Source organism: Ursus americanus, chromosome 6 (genome assembly GCF_024610735.1).
Source record: "Ursus americanus isolate L20-20 chromosome 6, mUrsAme1.1.p, whole genome shotgun sequence".
Taxonomy (NCBI): Eukaryota; Metazoa; Chordata; class Mammalia; order Carnivora; family Ursidae; genus Ursus; species Ursus americanus.
Window position 1 is genome coordinate 56,290,374 of NC_142132.1, and position 17,120 is coordinate 56,307,493.

The following is a 17,120-nucleotide window of genomic DNA, read 5'->3' on the forward strand; positions in this document are numbered from 1 at the left end:
TTTTTTAAAGATTTTATTTATTTATTTGACAGAGATAGAGACAGCCAGCGAGAGAGGGAACACAAGCAGGGGGAGTGGGAGAGGAAGAAGCAGGCTCATAGCAGAGGAGCCTGATGTGGGGCTCGATCCCATAACGCCAGGATCACACCCTGAGCCGAAGGCAGACGCTCAACCGCTGTGCCACCCAGGCGCCCCCTCTGTTTTATTTTTTAAAGTTCTGGAGTAAAATATTCCTAAATGTTGAATGGTTCTATCTAAGTAGTAGAATTATGGGGGATTTTTCTCTCACATTTTTTCTTGGCTGTACTTTTTAAATACTTCTATTAAGTATGTATTATATATAGAACATATATATATTATATGTATATTTAAGCATGTATATATAATATAATATATATTATTAAATATATTTCTAAAGAGAAAAACAATAATAAAAATCTCCCCTCAAGGCAAAAAGAAAAAAAGCTCCAAGGACACCAGAAGAAAAAAAAAGAGCAAAATTTGGCTATCACCTAATTGGTGTTATCTATCTACCAAATATATGTGTGTATATAAATATAAATGTCTCTATAATTTATCTGTATTTTCATCTACATCTATATCTGAGGAAGTAATCAGAATGATAAGTAGGAAAGGGAAATCAAAGAAGAAAGAACCAGCAGTGTTCATCCAAGAGAGCCTATCTGCTCCTGACAGCGGTGCTGGGAGCCCCAGGCCAACACCGCCAAATGCCGTGGTCAGTTACCTGCATCGCTCCAATCCATGCTCACGCGGCAACACTCTGATTTCAATTTAGTTTTTTTTAAAAATAGATTTCCTTATAGAGAAAAAAATAAGCTGACAGGAGAATATGACATTTGATTTGCTATAAAGCCATTTTTCTCATTGTAAATTAACAAACTGGAATTGTGGATGCTGTATAACCTTTGTGAGAGTTTGGTTAATATAAGTACTTTGCTAAATGACTGGATCACTGTAAGAAATTTTGAAAAACAAATTAGGTTTCTGGAGCTTGGACAGCTGAAGATCAGGTGATAGAACCTGGTGATTCTATCAAGGTAATTACAAGCTGCAAGATCTTAGGACAACCAACAAGACTTCTCTAAGAAGCAATCCTATAACTCAGTGTGTGACCTTTACCATGAAATAAATACAGGGCAGGAGTGTCTTGGAGACCTTGCCATAAGATATTTCCACAGTATGAACAATGGGGATGGCATTTTAGCTATGATCCAGCATATCATTCTCAGTCTGGAGTTGTAGATAAGTTGAGGATCGGAGAAAGCAATCGGTTATCCAAGATTGCAGTTGATACCAGCCTGAACTTGAAATTAAAATTGGTGCCTCCTAGTCCAGCATATGAAACTGTTTTCCACAGCCTTTATGAAATAATAGTACAGCTGTAAAACGCTCACAGCTGTAAAATGTTCCCTTACCTGTTTTAATAAGCTTTTATTGAGTAACTAGCATACTTATAGCATTCTGCTAGGGTGAGTTTCTTCAAATCTGCTCTGTATGTTTAATGAGTGAATGTTTGACATTGAAAGTAGGGTAGAGGAAAATACGGCTGTTTTCTAAGAATCTAATACCTGCCAGGCAGTGTTCTAGACATGCTACATCTTACTTCATTTATTGTTTACTAAACCTTAGGATATACCATATAACAATATCTTGAATGGATGCACTTTATCCCATCAGGTTATATCCAAGATTATCATTAAATAAAAATGATCATTACTGACAGTTATTAATCACATAATTATATATAGCACTGAAGTGCCGCTGTAACTGAATAATCTTAGAGTAATAGGTTGTAAAGACTCACTCTAAATGGAGACTGGAGGCAATGACAACTCTCTCTTAGGATGAACCAACAGTTAATACTCCCAATGGAAGAGGGTTCTCTTCTTTGTAGCTTCACATTTAAACATTACCTCCCCCTACCAAAAAAAAACTTACAGAAGATTGCATATTGTATGATTGCATAATGAAATCATATGCAATAACTGAAATGTCCAGAACAGGCAAATCTATAGAAACAGAAAGTAGATCCATGGTTGCCTAAGACTATTGGGGAGGGAAATGTTGGATGAAAAGAGTGACTGCTTTTGGGTGTGGGTTGAGTTTTTGTGTGGTATTTTGTGTGTGTGTGTGTGGGGAGGTGACAGAATGTTCTAAAATTAATTATGGCAATGGTTGCAAAACTTGGTAAGTATACTAAAAACCACTGAATTGTACACTTTGAATAGGTTAACTGTATGGTATGTGAAGTATATCTCAATACAGCTGTAATTTTTAAGTAGTTCTGAATTTCTTTTGTTAATTGCACAATCACTTCAGATCAACCCTGTGAGACACCCTCTTAACAGCACTGGAGATTTTTACCATTAATGAGTTGTAACTTTGAAAAACAATAGATAGTATACAATCTGCAGATAATATGAAATCTATAGAAACCAGGAACTCACAGAAACCATGGAGAGCGATAGATGAATACCCCCACTGGGAACGACATATGTGCATCATAAAATAAATCACTGATCTCTTGTTATGAAATAATCACACTGAGAAAATCCTGGCCCCCTCCAGAATTCTGTTGTCTGCCCTCAGCCAGCTCACCTACTCTGAACTTCATCTGTGAAATATGCACGCCATTGCCTACTGAGTCCTATTTGTGTTATCTCTAATCTTTCCTTTTTGGCTCAACAGTATCTCATCCTTTTTTTTTTTTTTAATACCACTGGGAGGTATCTTTCCTTCATTCGTCTTCCACGTGGTTTTACAAATTTTTTAGGACAGCCTTCTTCCTTTACTCCAACACTTCAAAAAAAAAAAACAAAAAACAAAACAAAAAACCCCAGCATCTACACACCCCAGAGAGCCTCAGTTCAACAAGGTAAAAAGGTGTGGTTCAGTTGAATACCTTATGTGAAGACGGGTATAAGGAATACTTTGATTGCACTCTTAATCATTAGATTCCTAGAGGCACCTCATTACTACGCAATGTTAAATTTTTCAATTGTTTGGACATCCCCTTAAGAAACCTCCTGCTTTACCTTCCAAGGTGAGTTCCGAGGGAGGGCCTTACCTGGCACAAACTGAAGTGGAGCTCCACAGGCTAAGGAGGGTTCCCCCTGGGGCTCGGGGCCCCTCACCTCACTTGTGGAGGGCAGGGAAAGCTGCTGCGGCTTTCCCTTCCTGGGCTTGCCCATTCTGCTAATTTTAGGCTGCTTCCTCATGCGGCTGCCATGGGTATCAGAGCATGTGGCTCCCCTCGGAGGAGCTATTTTCTCCTCTGAGTCTCACTTGTTTGTTTTCCAACTTTTCTCCCTTCTACACCTCCCCACCTCTGTGGGGTTGAGCTATTTCATAGTAAGAAATAAATATATTTCAGAATTATGCTTATTTTAATCTGAATTTATTCCTGAATCCAAGGGAACAAGGAAAACTTTTTTGTATTAGATTTTAGTTGTACCTTCCAATATCCAGATTCCAAATCATATTTACCTAAAAAATATTTACTGGGTTCTTACTGTGGATAAGATGTTGCCTTAAGGATGGGTTGAAATAGATGAAGGAGATTAAGAGTACCCTGGCCTTGATGAGCAGAGTAATATATAGAATTATCATATACTATATTGTATACCCGAAACTAATATAATGCTGTATTTTATACCGGAATTAAAATTAAAAAAATAAAATTGTTTGAAAAGAGATGTTGCCTTAGGTCACAGGGATACAATAATAAGCCAAACAGATGTGTATTTCACTAATGTAATCTTGATAACAGATTTATCAAACTTGTGTTCTATGCTCTCGCTTAAGACCTAGGAATATAAAAATCAATAAGATAGAGCCCTGTCTTCAAAGACAGGGGGAGAAGCAGGCTCCCCGCTGAGCAAGGAGTCCAATGCGGGACTCGATCCCAGGACCCCGAGATCATGACCCGAGCCCAAGGCAGTCGCTTAACCGACTGAGCCACCCAGGCATCCCTGAGATTTAGTTTTGATATAATGAAGATTCACTCATTTGGTTAATCAGTAAAAATGGGCTTCAGATTATTCTATGAACATAGTACTCTGCCAGGCATTGGAAGAAATTTTAGGAAAAGAATAATATAGGTCCCTCCCCTAGAAAGATTATAGACTAAACAAAGAACAACTGCTCAATAACAAATACTTAATGGATATTTATTATATACATGTTCCATCCTCTCCATTGAGGGCTTCTTAATTATCTTTTTTCCCTGGAGACATTGTTTTGAAAGATTTGGTACCTTAACATTTTCTAACAATTTATTTCTCACGTTTTATTATTGAAAGATAAAAATGATGCCAACTAGAGCATCTGACTAAGAAACAATTTATATTTGGTTATTTTGAGGGATACAAGGGTGAAAAGATCCAAGTTCCTGACCTTGACACAGCAGTCTAGTGAGGGAGAACATAGGCAATTGATTATGTTGTAAAGTGGCAAGTTCTACAACAGAGGGTGGGGTTCCCCCAGTTGTGACAGGGAGGGGCAAGTCTTCACAAGGAAAGTACTGCTTGAGCTGAGTCTTGAAAAATGGTAATTTCACCAGGTTAAAGAAACAACATGAAAATGTGGGAAGGTATGAGAGAGAATTTTTCATAGCTCATGAAATAAAGATAAGGTATGATTTGGAGGATGTGGTAGGGATGAGGTTGCAGAGGAGGTTAAGTACTTGATTATATAGGATATTAAATGCCTAGATGATAAAACATTTAAGGAGATATGATCAAATCTGCATTTTAGAAATATCACCCCAGTGGTTGTGTGGATGGACCAAAGAGTAAAGACTATAGGTAGTCCACAGGCTATGGCAGAAGTCCAGGCTGGATAATTGGAACCTAGGTAGTGGTAGGAGGGATGAAAGTTTGAATCATTATGGCTACAAAGCAAAGCAACTATGTCTTCATATGTTATTGGTATAATCAAACAAATTGCTTATTAACTTAAAAGATAGAAATATGTAAGTGTAATAGACAAGATGGATAGGCTAAGCAGCATCTCAAGGTTTTCCTTTATATCCCCATAAACATTTTGTTATTCTATGGAGCCAGATGGGTTGAAGAACCTGAAGAAAATTCTAGGCGGTGAAAACACAGATGATGACTATCAGTGTAACAAGACACATCTGAATACATTCAAGTTAATAAGATTTTCTTGAGGTAATGGAGGTGTTAATCTTATTGTGGTTAGAATTTCACAATACATACGTATATCAAATCATTACATTCTACACCTTAAACTTACACAATGTTACATGCCAATTCTATTTCAATAACACTGGGAAAAAAAGATTTTATTCAACTTGAACAAAAGAAGACTAAACATATCTATTATTTACTTACATTTGTGGATAATTGGTCCTGTAGCTTCATGGTCTGGGCATGTCTTCTACATGAACTTTAAGCCCCCCGGTACTTGGAAAGAGTAGCACCCTGTTGAGTGAAAAATAGGCTACAAAGCTCCAAGATCCATTAGGTAAACTTCTATTGACCTCTATGTGCATACAATATACTTTGGAGTAGGGAAAAATATCAGAATGATGTTCAATAAAATGTTAGCCATGTGTATCTCCTAAGGTGGTATTTCTGATGGTTATTTTCTCCTTTGTATCTTATTAAATTGTTTGAATTATTAACAATAAGCATTAATATTTTAAAATGAAGCCTATTTTAATTTTTTAAATGAGAATTTCCCATACTAAACAAACTCAAATTTTAAACAGAAGTTTTTACATTAAATAAACCATCTCACCCAGTCTATTTGTAACTAAGTTACAGAAGGATAAGATATTTTACTCTTACCATAGATTAGTGTGTAATTAGATAACCTGATCATGCAGTGCCTTAAATTTTAAAAAGATGCTTTTCACACTAAAAACAAGTTTAACATCCACCATCCCACAGGATTTCTATTTTATTGTCAACACTATCAGAACTTGCGAATGGGAGCAGTTTGATTGAAACTGATTAAACAGATGAGGCTGTTTGTTATTTGCTGAGAGTGAACAGCACACAACACTTCAACTTTTCATATCCCCATGTTTACGAAGAGTAATTTCCCTCTCCCTTTTTAAAAACTAAAACAGAGGCTTGAACTGCATGACATTCTTCTTGGACAAACATTTCTGTCATTTTAATGTGGTTAAACTGTATTTAGGCAATGTGGAGGTGGCAACTATAATTTGTCTTCTAGGAACACTCTGTCCTTCCTAGTCACCACTGTTCAACTGTTCCTTCAGGCTATAAGATCTTACATTCAGACTATAGGAATACACTTTCAAACTCTACTGAAAATCTGTCAATAAAAATGTCTGTTTTATTTATTTCTGGATCCCAGTTATTATGTCTTTTTTATTTTTCCCCCCAAACCATAAGTAGCAGTAAACATTTTTTAAAAATTTGCAATCAATAAGCATAAAAGTTATCTGTATACTGAAGGCAACTAACAGTTGGTTCTAGAGTCTGTGCTGCCCTCATAAGATTTTTAATGCTTAAGTAAGAATTTGAAATATGTTGTCAGTTCCCCTTATAAAAAGTGATAATTAATTAGGATGCACAGCAGGGCTGTTTCTTTTATACCATTACTTTGGAAGTTATTAATAAAGGATTCAATAGATGAAGATAATCATGCTGTAGCTAATTTCTGTTCAAAGAAATAGTACTGTTAATTTGACAAAGACCTGTAGTTATAATCAGTTTTAGTCCTGATCCTGTTTGAGGGCAGTGAGGCATGTCAATTAAAAATATAGTTATAAAAATATATATATGTATATACGTGTGTGCATATGTTTCTGTATATATATATGTATATATGTACATATATACGTATATGTATAATCTCATCCTTTGACTTGATGGTTATATTAATGATTTAACATTTCCAGTGGGACCTGGAACAAGGGACAAAATAAAGCAAATTTCCCAGATTTCAAATTTCTAACAGCTAAATTGGAAATTTTCAACCTCAAGCATCTTTATAAGAATCCATGAAATCTGGGGCGCCTGGGTGACTCAGACATTAAGCGTCTGCCTTCAGATCAGGTCATGATCCCGGGGGTCCTGGGATTGAGCCCTGCATCAGGCTCCCTGCTCGGCGGGGGGGCTGCTTCTCCCTCTCCCACTCCCCCTGCTTGTGTTCCCTCTCTCGCTGTGTCTCTCTGTCAAATAAATAAAATCTTAAAAAAAATAAAAGAATCTATGAAATCTAGCAACAAAATAATTCAATTTGCTACCCAAAAGTTTGACTGCTAAGCTCTAATAGTTGAGATTCTTCCTCTTTATCGCTACTTTAATAGTTTTTTTTTAAAAAAGGAAACACAGACTTAAAAGATTCACAGAAGTATCGATCCTATACTTCACACTTTATTGCTTTGGTGATGTTCATTATTAATTGGGCTCACAGAATCCTCATCTTATGATTGCTGTGGGATAAAATTAATTTTAAAGTATGGTTTATCACACAGTTAGGACACTTTAACAATTTTTGTTCTTTGCTGCCACAAAGACACAAAAAACCCCAGAGTGTTTTGAGAACTTTCTCTGTTTAGAAAGTGTAGTAACTAGAGTAAGCGCACTGTAATTTCAAAGGCATGGACACATCCCCACATACTGGTCAAGGACCACATTACATGTGATTTTTCAGGCTTGTGCCTATTTGAATGCCAGTTGAATTCCTGTAATTAGGGGATGAAAGGCAAACACAAGGAAATTATAGAGAGTTATAAAAAGAGGGCATTTAATAATGTTTCAGGTATTCATAACATGAATATTCACTACTGTTTCACACTAGGATACTCAGAAAGAAATTGAAGCCAGAACGTACATTTGGAGCAGGAAAGGTTAGCATAATTGTGAGAATGAGATTGAGAAATATAATACATATTCAGAATTATTACTCTTTATGCTGTAGATTAAAAGGCATATATTGTAACATATAATATTATCAACAAAATGGTTTTGCTTGTATCTATTAAAAAGAAGGAACATTTTCTTCTATGATTTCTCATTTATGTGGCAGAAGAGAGTTTTTTCTCCCACTTCACCCACTTTAGGCTAAGCCCATACGCACCTAGGATAACAGAAGAAAGACTTTTTATAATGTAATTCAAAAGAAAAAAAAAACTGTTATGGGTTGAATTGTGTCTCCCAAATTCATATGCTGAAGTCCTAACCCCTGTAACTCAGAATTTGACCGTATTTGGAGATAGGGCTTTAAAGAAGTAATTAAACTGAGGTTAAATGGGTGAGCACCAACCCAATATGACCAGTGTCTTTATAAGGAGACTAGGACACAGAGAACACATGGATCGAGGAATGGCCATGTGCTCACCCAGGGAGAAGGAGGCCATCCGCACACCAGAGAGGCCTCAGAAGAAACCAAACTTGCCAACACCTAGATGTCTGACTTCTAGCCTCCAGAATTTAGAGAGAATAATTTTCTGTTGTTTATGCACCTAGTCTGTGATATTTTGTTATGGCAGCCCTACCAAATAAATACAGAAACACATTCTTGATTTTTCAAACTGAAGGTCAAAACAAAACATAATTTCTCCTAGTGAAAATGTGTCTTCCCCCTTTCCTCACCAGCCATCCTCATCTTTGTAAATGTCCTCAAGTCAGAAAACTACCAGTGATCACCTAGCATTCCTCCCATTCTCTGATCCCCTACAAACCATCTATCACAACCCTGTTAGTCCTATTCCCAAAGTATATTTTGAATCTATTTTCTTAACTTTACCCCTACCACAACCATCTTAGCCCCCACCACTATTAATCCACTTGGATTATTCCAAAAGCCTCCTAAGTAACTTCCTCCATTTCACCCGCCTCTACTTCAGCAGTCCTATCCAGTTCAGCAGCAAAAGTAATCTTTTAACACTTATAATTGTTGCCCCCTCTCCTGACTTAAACCCCTTGAGCAGTAATTGCAACAAAATCCCTTAATATGACCTCTTTGATCTAGCCTCTGGCTATCTATCTATTACCAAATATATCTAGCGCCCCTGAACTCCATCTACATCAATTTTCTTTCAATTCCTGGAAAATGCCAAGTTCCTTCCTGCCTGAAAGGCTTCACTGTGCTCCCTCCACTTAGATGTTTCTCATCCTTCTCTTCCTATGGCTTGACCCTTCCCTTTGTTTTCAGTTTTAATAGCAGCTCCTTCATTGAGGCTTTCACTGTCCATTCTATTTCAATGACTTGGTCTTTTCTCCATTTCTACCTCTTGTTCATTTCCTTAGTATTTATTAGTTTGAAGTACTTGTTTTATATATGTATATATATACTACTACTACTAAAAGTGGGAAGACAGCACAAGAGTAGGTGTTTAGTAAAGATTTGTTGAAGAATCTTATAGAAGGTCTGCCTGCCTTATGTACATTTCAGGCTGAAGCCATAATGCTAGATCAAAGACCAAGGAGATGAGATAACCATTGGGCCTGTAAGACTGGATGAAAAGAGCAGAAAGGGACTAAAGTAAATGTGGGTGTATAACTGCTTGATTGAAGACTCTAAACTTGGAAAGCAGGAGTGAGGAAAATGACTGGGGGAGGCTTTTCCAGTTGTCCCTTTGAGGTATAACCTATGACTTGGTGGCAACTGGTCACAAATTCTATCAAACTTAACAATAAAAAAATTAACCTTACCACACAATCCATTTCTCCATTTTTGGAACTTCGGTTGTTTTTAATTTTTGCTATTAGAAATCACATTACAATAAAAATTTTATTTGCTGCCTCTTTGTTTTTATCTATTTCTCTTATTAGAATTGGGACCATAGCACATAGTAGGTGCTCAAAATAAAGATTTGTTGACTGCATCTTGCATTTTCTTAGGACAGAGTCCAGGTGTGATATAATACAGGTAAATAGTTCAGTACAATGTCTCATAACAAATATTATTAACTACTGTTGAATGAAATTTACTGGCTCTTGAAACATTACTGCCAAATTTATAAAAAAGTTGTGATGATTTACAATGCTGCCAGCACCATTAATAAATTAATTCAATAAGTTTTGGGAGGGGGGCACATGCTGTAGGCCAGGAACTGTCCAAGATATTTGGGATAGAGCATTGAGTAAAACAGACAAAATTCCTGCCTTTATGGAGTTTTCACTGTAGTAGAGGAGACAAAAGATATCTATCTATCTATATAATACTTCTGACCCTTGAACAATGCAGGGGTTGGGGTGATGATCACCTGCAGAGTTGAAAATCCATGTATAACTTCTGACTCCCCCAAAACTTAATTACTAATAGCCTACTGTTGACCAGAAGCCTTACCAATAACATCAACAGTCGATTAACACATATTTTGTATGTTATATGTTTTATATACTGTATTCTTACAATAAAGTAAGCTAGGGAAAAGAAAATGCTATATAAAAAGTCATAAGGAAAATACATTTACAGTATTTTACTGTAAAAAAATTCATATAAGTGGACCCATGCAGTTCAAACCTGTGCTGTTCAAGGTCAGCTGTATATATAGACTATATATAATTATTTATCTTAAAGCTTATCAATATATGATATGCAATATAATAAATACAACAGTATACATTTATGTATTATACAATAAAATATCAGGTAGTGATAATGGATATGAAAGAAAATAAAGCACGATAAGATTCTGGGGGGGTAGTATTATGGATAGGGTGGTCAAGGAAGACTGGAAAGGTGACCAGTAGAGACATGAATGAAGGAGGTGAGGTGAGATCCAGCACAAGCAGTATGGCTGGATGGAAAGTAGCAAGGGGTAGAGTGGAAAAGAATGAATACCTATTTTAGTGGTCTTTCAACAGTCTGGGCACTATTTTTTTTTTTTAATGAAAATAACAGGTAAAAGGTATTTTACATTTCTTCTAAATTAAAATTATATCATTATTGGTGAGATGAAATGCTTTCCCAAATGTTTTACACCTTGTAGTTAAGGATAATGTTAATAATAGTAAAAGCTAATATTTTCTAAATACTTGCCAGGTACAAGGAAGACACTGTACATGTTACCTTATTAAATCCTCATAACCCAGTGAAATATGGATTATTAACATTCTCCATCTATAGAAATTGTGACTAAGAAGTAATTTTCTGTAAAACAGACCATTAATAAATGTCTGTAGGTGTCTTTGGGAGAATAGAAGGACAGAAGTTTGAGATGGTCTGAGATGGCCTCAGGCTCTGAATCCAGAGAAACCCGCACCAGAGGCTGTACTCATCAATCTAATGATGCTTTTATACAATAAATTTACATTATCCTAATAGCCCTCTGAATCTATACTTGTCTTAAAGATAATCACAGGTTCTTTTCTAAGATCTCACACCAAGAAAATATACTTTTGTTATGTTAAGCCACTCAAATTTTAGTATTTATTTGTTGCAATATCAAGTACGTATCTTAAAGATCCCAGATTCCATAACTTCCCCTTTAACGATATATTGAGACATCAAGTCCTTAAAGTTATGACAACAAAAGTCCAGGGCAATGAAACTATCAAAATAAGAATAAAGAATGTTTTGTTAGCATCCCCATCACTCCCAATATTGAAATTATCCTTTGCTTAAGTATCTTGTCATGTTTATGCTTGTTTTTGTAACACACTGCTGTGAGCTGAATTGGATCCCCCAAAGAGATATGCTTAACTCTAAATTCTACTACCTGAAAATGTGACCCTATTTGGAAAGAGGGTCTTTGCAGATGTAATTCAGTTAAAAAGAGGTCATAATGGATCAGGGTGGGCCTTAACCCAATGAATGGTATCCTTATAAGAGGGAAATCTGGACACAGACACACCAGGAAGAATACCATATAGAGATGGAGGCAGAGATTACAGTGATGCATCTACAAACCAAGAAATACCAAGGATTGTCAGCAATCCTCAGAAGTTAAAAACGTACGGAGGAGATTCTCTTTTGAGACCTCAAGAGAGAACCAATCCTGCTGCCACACCGATTTCCAACATCTGGCCTCCGTAATAGTGAGACAATAAATTTGTTTTAAGTCATCCAATTAATGACATTTTGTTATGGCAGTCCTAAGACAATAACACACATACATATTCTAGCACAGGCATTTCCTAATCTGAAACACATTTTTCAATGACACAAAGAAACTTGTTTTATTGAAGAATACTTCCTGAGCTCTCAGCGTTCACTATGAGGCCACAGGTTCTAGCAAAGACTAGCAAAATTTCAAGAGTGCCTTGTTTCAAGTTTTCCTCCTTTAAAAGAGACTGTTATGAAGACTGCCCTAGGAAAGCCAGACTTCGTTTTTATGAAGCAGGGACTCCAGTCACATGCGTTGCTTATGAAGGAGGCCCTGCACTGTGTAAGTTTATTTTTCAGGCAGAGGGCAAAGTGCTGGCAGCCATCATGACACCAGGAGCCTGAACTGTTGGTGCCGATATATATAATGCCAATAGGTTCAGTCATTGCTATGAATGTACCTGGCATCCTCAGATTAGCTCCAGTTGAGGCTAAGGGTAAAATAAAAGGCTTCACCCGCCTTTATATTTGTATTTGCGATGTTTATCTGCCACTTCAAATTCTCCTCGGAAAAAGAATGAAATAATAGAGACTGGAACGTATGAGCAGAAAGACAGCCAAACCAGCAAACGAAGGACTTTTCTTCACTAAAATACCAATCAGCGCGCAGACGCTTTCTTACAAGACATGCCAAACACCCCCACTCGCCTACGCAAACTCCCAACTTCTGTATTTGGCATTTTCCTCTTAAAGCAACGTGAAGAGACACTGCGCAGGCGCGCGAGTCGATGTGCCCTGGGAGGATTCCGGCGCAAGCGCGCGGGCCGGGAAGTGGGCGGGCTCGTGCGCATGCTCTGTGGTTCACTTCCGGCCTGCCCCTCCCCCTCCCCGCGTAGCTACCTTCCCCCTCTCCCTTCTCCTCCCTAGTCTCTTCCCCAACTCTCCCCACCCCTCGCGCTCTCCGCCCCGCTTGCCTCCTGTCCTTCCCCTCCCGCTCCATCCGGGTCGCTGACGGCTGTTTCTGGACTGGACAGCGGTGACTGCTGCTTTTCTCTAGGTACCCGGTAAAGTTTCACAGGAGCCGGGGAGGAGGGCAGCGGAGCAGCGGAGCAGCGGCACCGACGCCGGAGGAGCCCTGGTGTTCACCGCCGCTGGCTGAAGAAAGAGGGTCCAGGAGCTGGAGACCTGCCTCGGCTGCCGCGCTGCCTCGCTCTCTGGGGAGGCGCCGCCCCCCGTCGCCCTGGTCTTCCCCTGCCTTGAGGGACTGGGTGAGTCGTTGCCCCTGTGGGTTCGGGGGCGTGTGACGGCGTTAGGGAGGGGGCAGGCGGGGCTGGGCGGATACAGGCCGGCCTGCCGCTGGGTGCTTTCTCAGCGCTTCTTCAGGGTGGGGGGCGGGGGACCAGGGCTCTGTCGGTGCTCTCTGGCCGGGGGGCTGGAATGTCGCACTTCCTTGGGGAAGGGCCTCCCTCCGACTGAGGGCGGTCGAAGTGCGGAGCCTTGTCGCCCGGCCTCTGCGGCTGCTGCGAGCGGGCTGCTGCGGTAGTTGACTGGTCGGCCCGCGGGGTTGGGTGTGTGCAGACGATTTCTCTCTCCTGGATCCCCTGAGCTGGTCTGAGTGCATGTTCAGGGAATGATGGGAATAAAGTGCTTCTCATTCCCCTACCTGTTGCTGGCGAGAGGACGCCTTTACCATACCTTCTGACTTTTTAAAGAAAAGGATGGTTAAACCCCCTGCGCTGAAATCGGAGGTATTTTTGTGTCCTCTATTCTTAAAAAAAAAAAAAAAATACGGTTAGACAATGCAGAACTCTCGGGAACCATCGAGTTCCGATGTCCCGAAAGAATAAAATCAAACAACTCTGAATGGATAGGTCATGGAATGGACAGCTTTGGCAATTGCTAGCCCGAACGTAGGAAAGTTTTGAAGGGTTTTGAAACTTCTCAGGTTCTGTGTAAGGAACGTGATTGACTACAACGGGAATAAGGCTGACTTCCTGAAATTGTTATTTAGTAACGTGATGTGTTTAAAAGCCTGTGTGGGTTTACATGAAGTGGACTCTTTGATACGTGTCTACAAGGGAAGAAATACTCGGTGTACTGGAAAGTTCTACAGATTTCGCCACCAAACTATTAATGTCCCATCCCCCATTCCTATTCTTGAAAAATCGGCAGTTCTAAGGTTATTTGCAGTTTTCTCCCATTTCCAAATACTTGTCACAGAGGTATAGATAGATACGGATTGCCCAGGGGAAATATTTTTCAGTCACGGTTAACCATTCGTAATAGAAAATGTTGAATTTGGGGGCGCATCTTCATATTTAAACTGCGTATTTTGTTTTGTGAGTATATAATTATGTACGTTGACTTAGTTTTAAAATTAAATAGTGAGGTCGGAGTGTTACTATTTTGATTTGTAAAATACATCTTTGGAGGCGAGTGTTTTAAGATTGAGGTTTGGCGAGAGAGAACCGTACTTTTCTCTAGGGCCTATTAGTGTGAAAATTGGAAGATCATTTGAATTGTGGGAAATTTAAAGTTTCCATTATTGGTTTTATTTGTGTTAAAAATAAGAACTTCACGGGGCGCCTGGGTGGCACAGCGGTTAGGCGTCTGCCTTCGGCTCAGGGCGTGATCCCGGCGTTATGGGATTGAGCCCCACATCAGGCTCCTCCGCTGTGAGCCTGCTTCTTCCTCTCCCACTCCCCCTGCTTGTGTCCCCTCTCTCGCTGGCTGTCTCTATCTCTGTCAAATAAATAAATAAAATCTTTAAAAAAAAAATAAGAACTTCACTTGTTTGCTGATACAGAGGTAGGTATTAAAAGGATTAATTATGTTGTGATTTGAGGAAGATTGCAAGGTTTTATGTTTGTGAAGTTGGCAAAATTTTTCACTGTGTATATACTTGATTTTGGGGGTAGTGGATAGATGTTTTATTTCTTGCTGAGAATAAAATGATTTAAAGTGAAGCAAAAATTAATTTCATCAAAGTACTTAGTATTTCCATTAGATTAGTCTACCACAAGATAGCAAAAAGTCAAAACTAGTTAATATGTTTTAAATTTTGGAAAGAATTATAGAGAGTGAAATTTTCTGCGTTTGTATATATTTTTAAAAATTCAACTGATTGGTTTTTGAAACTGGATGATAGTTATGAGCATATTATAAAATGATTTCATGTTTACTATGTAGTAATTATTGTAGCATAGCACTTGAAAGAAAAATTATACATCATTTTCCCTTTGAAGTCATATTAACTTTTTTGTATCTCCTCAGATATAGGTATACCTCCAACTTTCCAGTGTTTCAGAAGGAAGTTTTTTATTGAAACTGGAAGACCAAAAGAATTACAAACATGTTGTGCTGGGGAAATGCATCCTTTGGACAGCTAGGTTTGGGTGGAATTGATGAAGAAATTGTACTAGAGCCCAGAAAAAGTGACTTTTTTATAAATAAAAAGGTCCGAGATGTGGGATGTGGACTCAGACATACTGTATTTGTTCTGGATGATGGAACAGTGTACACATGTGGATGTAATGATCTAGGACAGCTAGGTCATGAAAAATCCAGAAAGAAACCAGGTAAGTTGAAATTTTTTTTGTTTGCTCTTTCTAATAATTATATCATGTAAGTTTGAAATGTCAAATAACTTCTCTAGTCCTAAACCCATATTTTTTTTAATCAAGCTTTAAAAGCAGACTAGGAGTTAAATATATCCTTTACATTTGCATGCTTCTAAGTACTTGATTACTTCATGGTTTCTACTATTTTAAACTACTATTGTTATAAAACCTTACTGTATGAAGCTTTGGTTTCAGAATATAATTATGGTGATGTAAGACAAGAGAGAAAACCAGCATGCCATGTAGATACCTTTTCTTTCAGACAGAGTATATAGATATAGAGCATATAGATGTAGGTCCTGTCTAATAAAAAGTATTATTCAGCTACCTTGGCAGATATTAAATGCATAATTTATTGTGTTGTTTTCCACACATCAGAAAGAAAAGTAAATAAGATGGGAGCTTGCCTAAAATATATCCTGATTTTTCTATTGTTCTCCCTGTTGTATTTGAAATACATAATTTTATTTGGTTTAGTTTGAAATATCTTTTATTCCCCTAATTTCATACTTTCAAGTAGCAGCACTAGCTATTAAAAGGTTTGTTACTATGATATGTACTGATTTTGTAGTAGCCGTATAAGCCAAATGTAAAATAATTTTTAGTGTAATGAGAATTTTGAGGAATTTCTTCACATTGTCATGTTCTCTTTTCCTAGATGTAGACAGACTTTAAAATATTACCACACTTAGAAATATTGTTATGTGAATTTTGCTCTCAATTATGATTACTAACAGTTAATCTTAAGATGGTAAATTCAGATAAGACTGCAGCTGTACTGATTTATAGTATCTTCTGTTAACTCTAACAATAATGGCACTGAAGTATTTTCTATGGAATTATTTTTCTTTACCACTTCATTATTTCAGTGGTTTTTATTGTTAGTCTACTTTTGAGAGGTTAATGTAGGTATAAAATAGTAAGATATTAAATATTAAAGTATGTTAGTCATCTTTCATATCATCTCACCACCATGCCAAACCTCACCTTTCTAACATATAAATACTGTGTAGTTTTCATCCTTTCTTTGTTGGTAGGGTCTTAATCTTTTTCCTTCTGCCTTAATTTGTAATTTAAGACTTTCGGATGAATGGTAGCAATCTTTGATACAGTAGGTTTAATTATTGAAGAACTCAAGGTAAAGCGGCAGCTGTCTTGTACCCTACCTCACTAAGAATATTTTATGGAATCTTACCAGAATTTCATAATCTTAGATATTGAGGTTTTCATGTGTAGACATGAATGGTGATTTATTGGTATGTATTTGCTATCATTGCTTCAGAGGCAGATATATCCTTTATCTTTTTTGCTTGGCTTGGAATGCTGCCTCAAGTAGAGATATTCATGGTTTTGGGGCTGTTGCTTTTTTTATATTTAACATGCTCCACAGAAATAATTGAACAAATCTTTGTATTGCTTTAGTAATTTCTGAGAGGCTACAGGACAAGTAAAAAGTACAAAGCCAGCACACAGGAATTGCCAATA

At 37.7% G+C, this 17,120-nt stretch overlaps 2 protein-coding genes across 6 annotated transcripts in view; one reads left to right on the forward strand and one right to left on the reverse strand.

The window, feature by feature from the left end:
• Positions 1-3,200, reverse strand: part of MYPN (myopalladin) — a 107,893-nt gene extending 104,693 nt beyond the window's left edge. The window contains exon 1 of the mRNA XM_045783329.2: positions 3,089-3,200. The gene's annotated coding sequence lies outside the window, so the exon portion shown is untranslated. The remainder of the gene's footprint in view (positions 1-3,088) is intronic.
• A 9,695-nt stretch (positions 3,201-12,895) lies between these two features.
• Positions 12,896-17,120, forward strand: part of HERC4 (HECT and RLD domain containing E3 ubiquitin protein ligase 4) — a 129,858-nt gene continuing 125,633 nt past the window's right edge. For 3 of the 5 annotated variants that reach the window (XM_045783296.2, XM_045783297.2, XM_045783298.2), the window contains exons 1-2: positions 12,897-13,283; positions 15,289-15,593. In XM_045783296.2, the coding sequence (XP_045639252.1) occupies positions 15,368-15,593 (226 nt within the window). In that variant the 5' untranslated portion in view covers positions 12,897-13,283; positions 15,289-15,367. Of the gene's footprint in view, positions 13,284-15,288; positions 15,594-17,120 lie in introns of those variants that run through there. The other 2 variants (XM_087863074.1, XM_045783299.2) reach the window with 2 other exon arrangements.